The following is a 14,228-nucleotide window of genomic DNA, read 5'->3' as shown; positions in this document are numbered from 1 at the left end:
GATGAGACAAAGTATGAGGTGTCGCGTATTATTAAGACCATTTTAATATAAGAATGTATTTATCAATATCTACACCCAAAATGAATAAGACATAATTTCCTGAAAAGAATCTAAAGTTCTCAGAATCTGAGAACTTAAAGAAAGAGAGAAGAAAAAGCTAGAGCTTTCGCAAGAGATCAAAGGTGTTAGAAGATACGTTCACGAGTCACGACTCACGATCCCTTCTACCATTATAGAGGAATAAATGTCTGGTCTCTGCTTCTACGTTAAGCTATGAGATATGACATAAGAGTCATATCATATTATGACGTATAACAATGATTCCCGCCATGATTGCGAAGCTGTTCACAGCTATTGAATATCGCGCATTCAATCTAATTGTAAAATAAACTGTTCAATAAAATTTAAGCGTTATATTGCACAGTACAAATTGATCGTCTAGGGGCCGGCTTAGATGGGAATAAACTTCCAAGCTTCAGGCCCTTCTAGCATAGTAAAAAGTGACAATGAAATTTAAGTTGAATAATAATAATCTTTAGATGCACCAACAATTTTCAGATAAAACAGGTGGACAAGCGTGATAGAGGCGTGTAGGTAGCGTGGTGTTATCTTCTGACCGATTTCGTGACCGATAATGACGTATTGATATAATATTTTAATCGTGTTATTGTGTTAACAATAATTAATTATGAACTATTGAAAAGTGAGAGTTCCTACTGGAATTATTATAATGGAAAGCCTAGGCAGTAGGCGTACAAAATTATGTATGAACGAAAAAAAAAGATTACCGTACTGCGAATAAAGGCTCAGCAAATTTTTCTAAAAATAGGAAATAAAAAAATATCCATATCCATACTTCCATAGGTACTTCCATACTAATATACTTATACTAATATTATAAATGCCAAAGTGTGTCTATCCGTCTGTCTGTCTGTCTGTCTGTTAGCTCTTCACGCCTGAACCGCTGAACCTATTTTGCTGAAATTTGTTATGGAGATACTTTAAGTCCCGAGACAAGACACAGGATACTTTTACCCCGAAAAATGTACGGTTCCCGTGCAATAAACAAATTTTGGCGCAACGGAGTTGCGGGCGTCATCTAGTTATAGTTAGGGAATATCTTTACTTAAGTAAAATATTACTTTTGGAACGCGTATCAAAGAATTTAGACGCCTTTAATTTTATGATTTTGCATATTTGTAACTAAAATATAACATAGAGCACGCTAAAAATATTTTCAATATACGCATATATACGCAAATAATAAATATAGTTTCATTCAATATTTACATAAATTGCATACATTGTTTTATCAGTGCAGTGTGTTTTTATTTTATAAACTTTCCGTCTGGGGTTATCGTACCACCATGTACCACCGTCCACGCGCTACCGGCGTGATGCTTGGGTGGCGACACACCGAAACAAAGATGCTTATTGTAGAAACAAACACAGTAGGCAATTTGAGTAAGGTTTAAGGCTAGACAGTTGAGATTCAGTAATAGACTTTAGATATTTCAGCCTTTTTAAGTTTTTTTTTCTTTTTTTTCATGAAATAAGGGGGCAAACGGGTTACCTGATGGATAACAACTTCCGTCGCCCATGGACATTCGCAACATCAGAAGAGCTGCAGCCCGTGCAGGGAATAGGGAAGGGTAGGGAAGGGAATCCTCCGGTAAACTCACTCAATCGGCGAAACACAGCGCAAGCGCTGTTTTACGCTGGTTTTCTGTGAGCCCGTGGTATTTTTCGAGCCGGCCCATTCGTGCCGAAGCATGGCTCTACCACGTTGTAAAATCTTACTAACTCACTGATCATAGTTTTTATAAATCTAAGAAGTTATTTATGTAGAGTCATGGTACTTTGTGGAGTAGGTGAAAACTGAAAACATACTGTGTCTCTCTTAATACCTCTAGATTTCTTACTCTCATGTGTTTACATTTTACAATAATATTACTCACGTTACACATATTGTTGGCACTGCAAAAGCTTTTTTCTTTTGTTTTATCTAGATCCAGGTCAAATTAGTCATTGACCGTCTTCCTGTTTTGAAAACAACAATAAACTTTCTGTTTTGAAAACAGGAAGATTGACTGAAGTATCGAACATAATATTTCATTTATTTACATAGAAATGTTAAAGTTCTAAACAGCCGTAATCCATTTTGATACAATTTGATCGAAAGTAAACACAGGGAACCATAATGCTACTAGTTAAAATTCTAATGATACTGTATCTTTATTTTTGCTGTAAAAACCATAATATTAGAACCACATTCGAGCTATATAATACAATTATATTAGTAGTCGAACTACATAATATTTTGGTTTACGAAGCTTTGCAATTTGCAAAAACTGTTTTTGAAATCTTTAATGGCCGGTTTACAGTAATCAAATCTGGTGATCCACTCCAGCGCTGTATTGCTACTGGAGTCTGGAATAATGTAAACGGGTACTGGAATGCAATTTAGTGCATTCATGCATTACTGGATTGGAATAATGTAAACCCGCTATTAAATTAATGATTGTGCTATATTTAGATTTATTTTTGGAGTCTTTGGAGTAGCACGCCGCGCCGCACGCGTCTTACCAAAACGTGTGAATCACACAACGTGATTTTGTACTAATCCTGCGTGTGTTGATAATAATATTCATAATGAAAGCTTCGTGTTTATTTTACATTTTCCAAGCGTTCATTTTCATTCGCGCGCCGAACCGCGTTGGAGTAAGCCGTGTGTGACAAGTTTTTTTTTATTCAAAAATGGAACTGAAAATAGTGTTGCTCGCCCTCTGTGTTGGTTTTGTTTGTGGTGCGGTAAGTTTCTGGATTTTTTGTTTTTATTGGAACTTTTTTTAAATTTTGGTTTTATTGGAACTCTACATTTTTGTTTTGATTATTAAAATAATTGATTTTAGATTTTGCTATATCTTTATTTAAATTACGGTAGCTTGTTTTATTTAATGTTTTATAGTATATATAATCACTATTTTTAACCGACTTCCAACAAAGAGAAGGTTATATGTTCGTCTGCTTATATTTTTTTTGTATGTTTAACGATCATTAGGATGGAAAAGATAATATTTATGATGGCAATATTATGATGGCAATTAAAAACAGTTGTAGGCCCGGTAGAGCCTTTTTTTTTCGTTGGGGAAATGCCGGGTTGAAAAAAGGTAGAGTATTTTTGTACTATTATAAAATATCGCTTGTGAGTTGTGACTTATAAGCTATAACCGGTGATTCCCAAAATTTACCCAAAACCTAATCACACTGACAAGGCAGAATGTCGAATTCATACACATGAATCCAACATTCTGCCAATATTAAGGTTATACTGGCTTACAATATTATGGTTATACAACCACAATATTGTAGCATGAACTATTATTATTCTATTCTATTCCAATCAGTTATCCACATTTCAGGTCACATTACTGTTTTTTTTAAATGAAAGTAAGGGGGCAAACGAGTAAACGGGTCACCTGATGGAAAGCAACTTCCGTCGCCCATGGACACTCGCAGCATCAGAAGAGCTGCAGGTGCGTTGCCGGCTTTTTAAGAGGGAATAGGGTAATAGGGGAGGGTAGGGAAGGGAAGGGAATAGGGGAGGGTAGGGAAAGGAATAGGGTAGAATTGGGCCTCCGGTAAACTCACTCACTCGGCGAAACACAGCGCAAGCGCTGTTTCACGCCGGTTTTCTGTGAGAACGTGGTATTTCTCCGGTCGAGCCGGCCTATTCGTGCCGAAGCATGGCTCTCCCACGTATCGAATGTTTTTGTAGTTTTAACTGGTTTATACCTACCTGCACCCTACCACAATAATTAATTATTAGCAGTTAATCTCAGACGATAAGCCGGGGTTACGTTACGAGACATTACGACTGTTTTGAACTTAATTACTGCTTCCAACTAAGTGGTCGTTATTTTTAAATTCTATTTTTGTATTAATTATCTCTTATATATAAGGAATCATAATAAGTTGTTGATTTTTTGACGTTTTGCTGTGGCCGAGCCAATGATTTAGGGGCTTACCACGAGGTTTTATAGCAGGACTACTGCACTCAATTACATTAACTAAAATCTCAAATAAGTAAACAAAAAGAAACATGATAATTTTCATGTAAAGAAAAATTAATAATTAAAGTCATTAATATTTTTTTCTTTTGCTCGTAATCTGAGAGTATTCACACAGATCCATTCAGGGTTTTAATAATTACTTAACTTTAGTTAAGTGAAGACTTTGACTGTTGACAGAAAAAAGGTATGGAGCTTATATTATTATATCAAAATATACTATCAGAGAAGTTGATCTATAGGCAGAAGTTTAAATAGAAGTCTTTGTAGGCAGATGACGGACCTACGTAATTTGGTAGCGTTTGGTCAAACCCAGCCGACACATCACACCAAAGTCCAAACCAAACCACCACCACCAAATGACGTAGGTCACGTAGGTCCGTCATCTGCCTATGAATCAACTTCTCTGATAGTACATAAAGTTATAGTTCAGTAGCCATTACATCTCACTCATTTTGGTCATTCAAGTACCTAAACGACCTAAGGAGCGTAAAATATTTTCTTCATAAGCAAAGTGGTTTTTCCTATGCTTCCTCTCAATGAATCATCATTCATCATCATATTAATATTATTATGCTCATCTAAAATGCGTACGTGACCAGGCGTCACGTGCCCTGGATTTAGGGATTTTTTGGGGACGGGAGCAGAATAGAATGCACTTCGTGGGAGCGGGACGGAAGATGTTAGAGCGAGACAGGCGATATCACTCGGTCCTCGCGTGATAGGGGTGTGCACTGTGCAAGCTTTTTTGTCGCTCTACATAAATTATCTTTTCTTTCTCCTCTGGTAAAGGACCATTGTTTAGATTCGTTTAGGGTTTTTGAACCTTAACAGTTATAGGAAATTAGGGAAAAGGACAATATTATCATGGAATTTCAAAGAAACTCTTCAGATATTTCAAGAGCTCTACAAATTGTCTTAGTTATAAGCTGCTACTTCTTTAATAATGTTTTTTATTTTTTGAATTGAAAACTTCTTTAGCGGCGTTGAGCACTTTTGTGGGATGGGTAAAAACTGTGAAACTCGCGTCAGATTCTCGTGCTGATCGAAAAACCGTAAGACGGTTGGAGTGTAGTGTTGTAACATCGAAATCGATTAATCGAACAATCGATTGTTTTTTTTCGATTGTCGATATTTTTTAATCGATTGTAAGGGTTTCGATTAATTAAAAAAATCGATTTTTATAAAAAATGGGTTCTAAATTTAATCGATTGTAAGTAAGGGTTTCGATTAATCGGAGTGCAACCCGTCTTTTTTTTATTTCAAAATGTAGATCAGACTTTTTTTCTTTTCAGAGCTACAAAGCAGCGGTAGTGGACAAGTCAATAGAGTTTAACGAGAACAAAGCGGTGTCAATGATAGAACAGGCAGCACAATTGGTGAGTTTATTGATTGATCTACCCATCGGAGAAATTTAGACCACAGACAATGTCAGGGATCGTTGTTGGTTTTTTAATAAAATATTACATCATAATAGTAGGGGAGGTCGCGCTCATTTAAAAAAGTCATTTCATACCGAGCGAAAATCGTGACAATAATACTATTCTATTAATACATAAGAGTTTTGATCGTCAGCTACTCCAATATGGTTGGAATAAAAATTGAGAGTATCTCAAAGTTGTTGTTGGGAATCGTATTGAATTGACATTAAAAAGATCCCAATTCGCACCCAATAAGGGTTCATATCTAGATTATACACGTTTAGGTTCGGTAGGTGCTATTTTAGTTTTAGTATATAACAACAGATGGCGCTTTTAAAGTAAAATGTATATAATTCTTCTTCACAAATATTGACTATCGAATTAATTACTTAAAAATGCTATGTGAGACAATTTTATGTTTAATTCAAACGAAAATCACCGTCAGCTGAATATTTGCAGGTGGAAATGTCGTCTACGCGACGCCCTAGGATACATTGAGCGCGAAGTAGGGCTATAATGTTTATAGCTTATATCGCTGGCTGACGGGCTTTTCACCCGCATATTAACGACTGACGGTGGTCTTTATTATTAAAAAGGTATCAACATTCACCTATAAAATTTGTACGGTATGAAATGACTTTATATTTTAATTTTTTTAACATAGTTCAGTAACGTGACTGACGTTGAATCCCCCGTCTGCGATACGGCTGACGGTGCATTTTTGGTTGAGCATGACCTCAATAATCATCCATAAAAGTTTCATTCGGTATAAAATCACTTTTCACAATTATTTTTTTTTTACTTTGAAATACTCTCAGTTAACATTCCACCACGGGTGCGGCGACTGACGCTGATTATATTGATTGATAAATATTAAGCTACCGCTGGACAAAAATTTGGTCGGTATGAAATGACTTAGCAAACGATAGCACTACCTCCCCTACTATAAGTATAAAAATGAATCGCTAATGTGCGTGTGCGCTAATTGGCTAATTTGTCGATGGTTAAAAACTCCTTTATGAAAAAGTTTGCTAGCTCATAAATCGTAATAATACTGCACTTTGTCTAACCAATTTAGTTTACCACTTTCGAAGCGTAAATTGGTGCAAACAAAACCTTCGCACATTAGCGTAATGACGCGTAGGTATAATTTTTTCGCGTGGCTCCGTTCGTGTAAATTTTTCCACAAAAAAGTAGCCTATGTACTTCCCAGTAATCTACTCTATATTTGAGTTAAACTACATAAAAATTGGTTCAGTATTTCGTGAGAAAAGCGCGTTCAAACAATATTTTTCTCCGCTTTTTTCCACATTTTCCTCTGATTATTCGCTCTTATTGGTTGCACCTGCACCGTGATGTTATATAGCCTAAACTCTAAAGACTTTTTTTGTTTGTTAATGGACTATCACACATAAATCAATGCCAACCAGTTATAGTTCCTAAGATAAGCGCGTTCAAAAAAAACAACTGTTCAGTGTTTAGCTTTGCAATATAACTTATAAGTATGTATTAAGTACAACTTACAAGTAATGTACGTTTCGAGTATTTTTGTTTTCATGTAAAAATCTACAACAAATTAAATAAGTAAGTAATATTTTAAGATTCAAGTCATACATATTAAATTTCTAGATAATATGGCAGTTTTATGTTACAGTATTATGTTACATTGTATAATTTTAAGTTACAGCATTGTAAACTTTATTTTAAAAGAATATTTTATTTCTCACATTTTTTGTAAAAAAGTGGGCCCCGTAAAAAGTTATTCTGAATAAAAAAAATTGAGTTTGAGTTTAGGCGCGGAAATTTATTTGAAGGCTGATCGTGATAATGTGTGATAGCAACAAGGTCTATTGTTTTGTTTGCACCCAGTTTCTGGTCTCTACATCGATTTTATATAGATACAAGCTAAGCTCTATTAACCAATAATTACTAAATTATCTACATTTGATAATTTTCAATGATACGGAATATAATTATTTAGAAGTCGGGACACAGTCCTAGACATGGATTACTGGCACTCAAAAGACACTGTCATGTGAGTGTGGATGTTAACAGCTGACTCTTAAGAGACAGTATAATAAGGTAAATTATTTGATTTCGAAAAAATCTTTAAAAATTGCCGATTTCTATTTATTGATTATAATTTTGCATCAGCAAAATTCTTGAAGTTTTTTTTTTAATTTCAGAATGTGGACTTTTTGATGCTGCCTGAGATGGTGGCTAGTAGCACGAAGGTAATTTATATTTCCTGCAAGTATTATCAATGACGTAAATGTTAGTAAAGATACCTACCCGCAGGGCTATCACGAAAAAAAAAGGGATCAACTATCCAGTCGCAATAATCGCGCGAGCGATTGCTGGGTATAAAAACAACGGTGTCATGTATAGCGCCGATCGATTGCAATCGTATTGTTTTGGCTGATACGTGATACGAAATAGTGATTTTGGAGCAAATATCGCGTAATAATTGCTATCGCATTGCTCTCGCAAGATACGTGATACGGCTGCCGGTAGTAGTAAATATTCCCCTTCTAAATTACAATTATTGCCATAAGTAGGTAGATACTGAGTGAATTTTGATAAGTAGACTTTTCGAGAGAGAAGAACCTAGAAAAAGTAAAATATATTACTGAAACTATTTCGAATTCTTCATCATGCCCAAGGAATAATAAAAGTGCAGTGTTATGATTGAACTCTACTTATTATTTTCAGATAAGGCAGCTCTCTGATGCTGCTAAGGAGGCCAGTATCTACGTCACAGCGCAGATACTGGACAATACTATAAGCGGTACTAAAACCAACTACTTGTTCGACAGAAACGGAACAGTTATTAGGCAAGTGCTTCTTTGAGACTATATTTTTAAGGGGGTTTCAGGAGGATATCTTTTTTTATTCGAAAAATCAGGGAAACTTGCCATTTTAATTCCTTCCAAATAAGGGGGCGACTAACCCTAAAGTGTCGATTTTATAATTCATCTTTATACTTGAAAATAAGCCCCGTATTGTTTCATTTTCTAAAATTAGATACTACATTGTATTTCCGAGAATTCGATCTGAGCAAAAACATGATATCTTAAAATTTTCTCGATAGAAAAAAATCACAAATATGCATCTAATTTTCACGAATTTTTCATATATTGCCATAACCGTGCATTGAACTAAGTTAATATTTTAACACATTGTATAAAATTCTATCATTGAGAGATCGACCTGGCGGATTTTTAAAATGTTATATATTTATCGAGTTATTGAGAAAAAACTAATTTGGCGATGAATCCGCGTCGTCCTTTTTCACCTGGCATATGAAAGACGGACGTGAGTGTGAAGAGAGAAGGACGATGTTTGATTTTTGGGTTAGTCGCCCTCTTAAGGGTTAATCCACCACTGACACTGCCTAAAACAAAATAATACTTCTCAGATTGACTTATAATATCGTTGTCTTACAGTAATCCCAGTGACACCTTCCTCGCTGACTTCGGTGTCATATTCAGTCTGGTGAATGTGGAGGATCTGCTGATGACTGATGCTGGAGCGAGGAACGTCATTGCGTTTGGCTCTGCACCAACTCAGTTCTTATATGGTTAGTATTCTTGGCTTTCTACGCCTCCTTGGTAGTTTAGAGATTCTTAGGTTAGTTGTGATGGGTTTGATTCCTCTTCGAAACAACACTAAAAGAGAATTTGTGTCACGGACATTATGTCAAATAATGCGAAATTTTAGAATTACGAATATTATTAAAAAAATAAAAAAAAATAATTTTCGTACTCGTACTTCTAAAATTTTCGGCTAAATCAATAGTATCAAACAAAAGAGTCTACTAAAGTAATTGTCCTCATACGATTCTCATATCATTCCACATATAAAATTTCAGCTCTTCAATCCTCTGGTGCATGGGCGTACACCACTCGGTCCAACCTGATCACCGCCCGCGCCATCTACGGCGGACAGACACACAAACATGGCGGATTAGTGGTCGCCGAGTTGAACAGTGGTAAGTTGAGCTATAGGAGTAGCTGATTAATGGGCAGATGGCGGATCTCCGTAATTTGGTCGTGTTATGACAAACCCAGCTTACAGATCACGATAAACATTGAATTGACGCAAATGATGTAGGTCTGCCATCTGCCTATGAATCAATTTATTCGATTGTAGTATCAGATAAGTTGATTCCTAGGCAGATAGGGGACCTACGTAGTTTGGTCGCGTTATGTCAAAGTTCAAACCCAGCCGACTGATCACAAATAACATTGTATTGCTATTATCCGACCAAATGACGATGATCTGTCAACTGCCTAGGAATCAATTTCCTCGATGGTTCATTGTACTTATTGATGGCATGTTCCGTATCACTGAATTCTGGTGCTGGAGTGTTAAGCTGTTAAAATCATGTCCAGTATCCGGCAGTTGTATCTAAACATGTTTTAATCCAATCCAGCTGCAGTACAGTATATGGTGTCTGTATGTAAATCAGGGGTTCTAGTCACGAAAATACAATTTAGATTTACGCATGATGTCGATTTTTATTCATTTTCAATTGTCATCCGTACTCTGATAAAACTCGAATGAAAATCGACATCATAATGACCAAACAGTGAACTTATCGATTTTGGTTAGTTACCTTAGCCACCTGTCCACCTCACGATCTTGCATAGTACTTTTTGTCAGGACTTCAGCCGTGCTAGCATACGCCAACGAGATATCTCACTCTACACGTTTTCTCGATGTTAACTGGTTTATCTCTTCATCTCTATTGACCCTAACATGACATTCATTTTTTCTCGTACGTCTGTCGTCAAAATTAGAGATAATTTTTTTTTATATGTGCTATTTTTGTCCATATACGAAACAGAAATTTATCTCTCGAGTCTCGACGTATGCATGTTAGCGAAAAAGAGATATTGATATCGACAATGTCACTACGCTCGAGAGTGAGATATCCACGAGATATCTAGTGGATATCTCAGGCAGGAGTGCCAAAATGTACCGAGATCGACTTAATTGGATTCTCAATTGTGTCAGCAGTAATTCTTTTTGATAAGACTACACCACTGCACTAATGTCAGAATTTTATAATAGAACGTAAATTATAAAATAAACATAATTTTTTAAAAATATGACGCCACCATATAATTCGACAGAAATAAAGAAATTAAAATATACACATAATGTTAATTATTACGTAATTAAAATAAAAATGGTACACTCATAAATAATGCAAAATTTTTATTTGTTGCATTTTTAATACATACCTTCCTAATTATTTCAAAATAAACTGAGAAAATTATTTACATATTAAAAGTCATACGGAATCTAAAGACACCAAGCCTGCCTCTGACAGAAGTACGTTTATGCTAACTTATTTAAAAAAACCAATGCCTGGTAAGTGGTAACGTCTCCCTAGTACATACAGTGTAACCTTTTCACGTTAAAACATCACCTGTAAAAAACATTTCTCTTATTTCAGATCGTCCTAACACCTTTGAAGAACAGAATCACCACATTACCGACCTCAGTCAGGTCACATCAGAGCCTCTACGCGGGTCTGGCAGGAAGCAGGTCTGCCACGAGGAGTTCTGCTGTGATTTTGACATCACAACCAAATCTGGTTGGTACTTTTATTGAAAACCTTTTGTTATACGTTCAAGCAGTCGCAAAATGCATGTAAACAGTTCCATAGTTGGTCCATATGCTATTATATTTCTGTTCCTTGTGCCTTTCTCACTGGAGTTAGAGCTACGCGTTGTCTTCTTTATCTACGCAACCTCCATAGAATTATAAGTCCTCCGTGGTCTAGACGTGGTATAGAGCGTGGCTCTTGACTCGGAGGTCGTGGGTTCGATTCCCGCGTTGGAACATGTTATTTCCAAGTTTCAAGATCACCTGATTGTCTGACAAGTAAGATGATCCATGCGTCGGATGGGCATGTAAAAAGTCGGTCCTGCGCCTGATCTCTCGCCGGTCGTGTCGGTCTTCCGTCCCACTGGGTTATGAGAGTAAAGGAATAGAGAGTGCTCTTGTGTACTGCGCACACACTTGGGCACTATAAAAATTACTCCTGCGACCACCGGCCACCGTCACCGAAACCGGTGTGGGAGCTATTATTATTATAAGTCCTCGATCCCTAGGGCTAAGAGCTACTTCATCATACGCTACTTAAAAGCCAGACAAAGAATTACTAATTATTACTATGCTAGTCTTTTCAAAATCCCCAAGATGTTCCATACAAAGGTTATAATATCAACATCTCTCCTTCTAGCATTAGCGCTACCATATTCGCTGGTGTCGTACAGTGGCGTACAAGACATTGGCGCTGGACCGGTCAGAGTGGAGACCTGCGCTCTGGTGGCTTGTTCTGGACAACAGGAGTCGTGCTTTGAAGAGTGAGTTACTTTATTAGCATCCTTGGAGATAACTCCAGTTGCCATAGATTGTTTTTGACGCAATTTGCGTCCAAAGACCGATGCATAAAAAACAAAAACTTTAAAATGTCGCATGTATTATAAACCTAAAAAAAAATTGTTGTTGAGTTATGAATGCAGTAGGTATTGTTCTAAATGATCTATAGAACATGATACATTCACAACTCAATACGTATTTTTGTGGGATGATACACAATTGCTCCAATTTAATAAGATCAAGACACTTTTTGGTTTCTAGAAAAATCTTAAATACCGTACCTATAAAACAGTCCTTGGGGACATATTAGATTCATAATTTCAATTCTATCGTCAGACAATTCGACAGAAATCTAAATTAAAAAAATGAGCTTTCTAATCGAAATCTTATTTGCAGGTTGGAAAGAAATAAAACCAACGTCTTCGAAAAGCTGACAATCAGTGCGTACTTCAGCGCTAACTCCAAGCAATATCCAGTTGTCATCTCATCTGATGTCACTTTTGATGACGTCACCTTTATCCAAAGGAACCAGTCCAACCACGCCTCTGTTGAATTAATCAGGAAGCAAATCACTAGCTTAGGCATTTTCGGAATCTCTAAAGACCTGGAAACGCAGGACATGCGGGCTAGTGATGACATGTCTGAACTCTTCGACTACCTCTGGATTAGGTTGCGTGTTGCTATTTTCATCATATCCATTTATGTATTGGAAATGATGTAAGTTGGAAGTAACTTTAAGTTGGGAGTAAGTTGGAAGTAGTTTGGCTTGTAAGTTAAGTTTGTTAACTTTACAAGTAGAGTACCTTCAGTTGTGTAAGGAGCTGCTTAAATTATGTCATGTAAGGGAGGACGTTTTTTAAGTTTTAGAAGCTTGCGAACAACTCAAGTTATTGAGTTGTGTAACTATGTACCCAGAGATCTACTCGTACTTGAGGTGTGTAACCCTTGTCAGTTAGGATAATATCATCACTGAGATGTTCAACGTTGCAGTCAGGATTCGGAAGCAGCTTGACATGGTAACATTGTAAGTTGAAAGTAGCTTGAGATATTATTTAAAATTGTAAGTTGGAAGTAACTTGAGTTATGTCACTTTGTAATTTTAAGGTAACTTGAGTTATGCCACTTTGTAATTTGGGAGTAATTTGAGTTATGTCATTTTGCAATCTAGATTCTAGGAGTAACTTGAGTTATGTCACTTTGCAATCTAGATTCTAGGAGTAACTTGAGTTATGTCACTTTGTAATTTTAAGATAACTTGAGCTATGTCACTTTGTAATTTGGGAGTAACTTGAGTTATGTCACTTTGTAATTTGAAGGTAACTTGAGTTACGTCACTGTAAGTTTCGAGTAACTTAAGTTTAGTAACCCTGGAAATTGGAAGTAACGTGAGATGCGTCACTTTGTAAATTAAAATTTACTTAAATTTTTATATAAAATTCGCAAATTAAAATTTACTTAAATAATGTAATACTGTAAGCTGGAAGTAACATGAGTGATGTATTATTGTAAATTGAAAGTAACTCGAGTTGTGTTACTTTATATTTTGGAGTATGGATACTTGTACTAATATGTATTCTGTGGTATGGACTAACAACGTAGTGTCACCTGATATATTTTGTGCATGATTTGTATTGAAGAAATATACTTGGATACAAGAGGTAGGTAGTTGTAAGGATAAATTCTTGCCGAATTAAGGATAGGGTTTACGCGTTTTAAGAACCTGTAAATCCAACGATGCCTAATGTTTAGTTTTTGATTCGCAATAATTTTATTGACTGCTGCTATGTTGTGTTAGGTTAATAAATCGACTGATTCCTGTGATATTACTATAATAGATATGAAGTTTGATACACTAATAAATAATATTTATTGCACTCGTTTTTTTATTCAATTATTTTGCTTTATTGTCTTCCAGAGATTGCCAAGAATGATTATTATAATTTTACAGTTTTTAACTTTTATTAAATACTTATAGCTTTTTTAATATAAGTGTAGCTAATTCCGGATTGCTTAATTCATTTTACAGGCGTTTTATATAGAATCGAATAAGGTGTACGTAATGTTCTATAATAATATGAGAAGTTGATTCATAGGCAGATCGCGGACCTACGTAATGTGGTCGCGTTTTGTCAAACCTATGCAGAAGATCACAGCTAACATTGAATTGACATAATCCGACCAATTAACGTAGGTCCGTTAACTGCCTATGAATCAATTTCTTCGATGGTAAATAAACAAAATAGGAAATAAAAAGCCTTTCCTTACAATATTATTTATTTTAGGATACTTTGCATTTGTGATAATTATTCTTATATTATATATGTACATAGTTCTTCTATAT

The 14,228-nt window shown here is 35.8% G+C and overlaps 1 protein-coding gene across 2 annotated transcripts; it reads left to right on the top strand.

Annotated features, from left to right (window-relative positions):
* The first annotated feature begins 2,711 nt into the window (after positions 1–2,711).
* LOC121727850 lies at positions 2,712–13,291 on the top strand. Of its 2 annotated transcripts, XR_006035733.1 has the most exons (10): positions 2,712–2,811; positions 5,366–5,449; positions 7,678–7,725; positions 8,204–8,325; positions 8,938–9,071; positions 9,363–9,482; positions 10,956–11,096; positions 11,748–11,871; positions 12,284–13,064; positions 13,204–13,291. XR_006035733.1 is itself a non-coding variant. In XM_042115878.1 (9 exons), exons 1-9 carry the CDS (start codon positions 2,758–2,760, stop codon positions 12,606–12,608), a joined length of 1,152 nt encoding a protein of 383 aa, XP_041971812.1. In that variant the 5' UTR covers positions 2,712–2,757; the 3' UTR covers positions 12,609–13,291. The 2 variants fall into 2 exon arrangements, 1 of the variants encoding a protein (XP_041971812.1); XM_042115878.1 differs by having other exon boundaries at positions 12,284–13,291.
* The last annotated feature ends 937 nt before the right edge of the window (positions 13,292–14,228 follow it).

This window comes from Aricia agestis, chromosome 6 (genome assembly GCF_905147365.1).
Source record: "Aricia agestis chromosome 6, ilAriAges1.1, whole genome shotgun sequence".
NCBI classification, from domain to species: domain Eukaryota; kingdom Metazoa; phylum Arthropoda; class Insecta; order Lepidoptera; family Lycaenidae; genus Aricia; species Aricia agestis.
This window is presented reverse-complemented; position numbering and strand designations above follow the sequence as displayed.

Coding starts and splice junctions, on each gene's coding strand:
- LOC121727850 (XM_042115878.1), top strand. CDS start 2,758: ATGGAACTGAAAATAGTGTTGCTCGCCCTCTGTGTTGGTTTTGTTTGT. Junction 8,326..8,937: donor AGAAACGGAACAGTTATTAG/GCAAGTGCTTCT, acceptor GTTGTCTTACAG/TAATCCCAGTGACACCTTCC. Junction 9,072..9,362: donor ACCAACTCAGTTCTTATATG/GTTAGTATTCTT, acceptor ATAAAATTTCAG/CTCTTCAATCCTCTGGTGCA.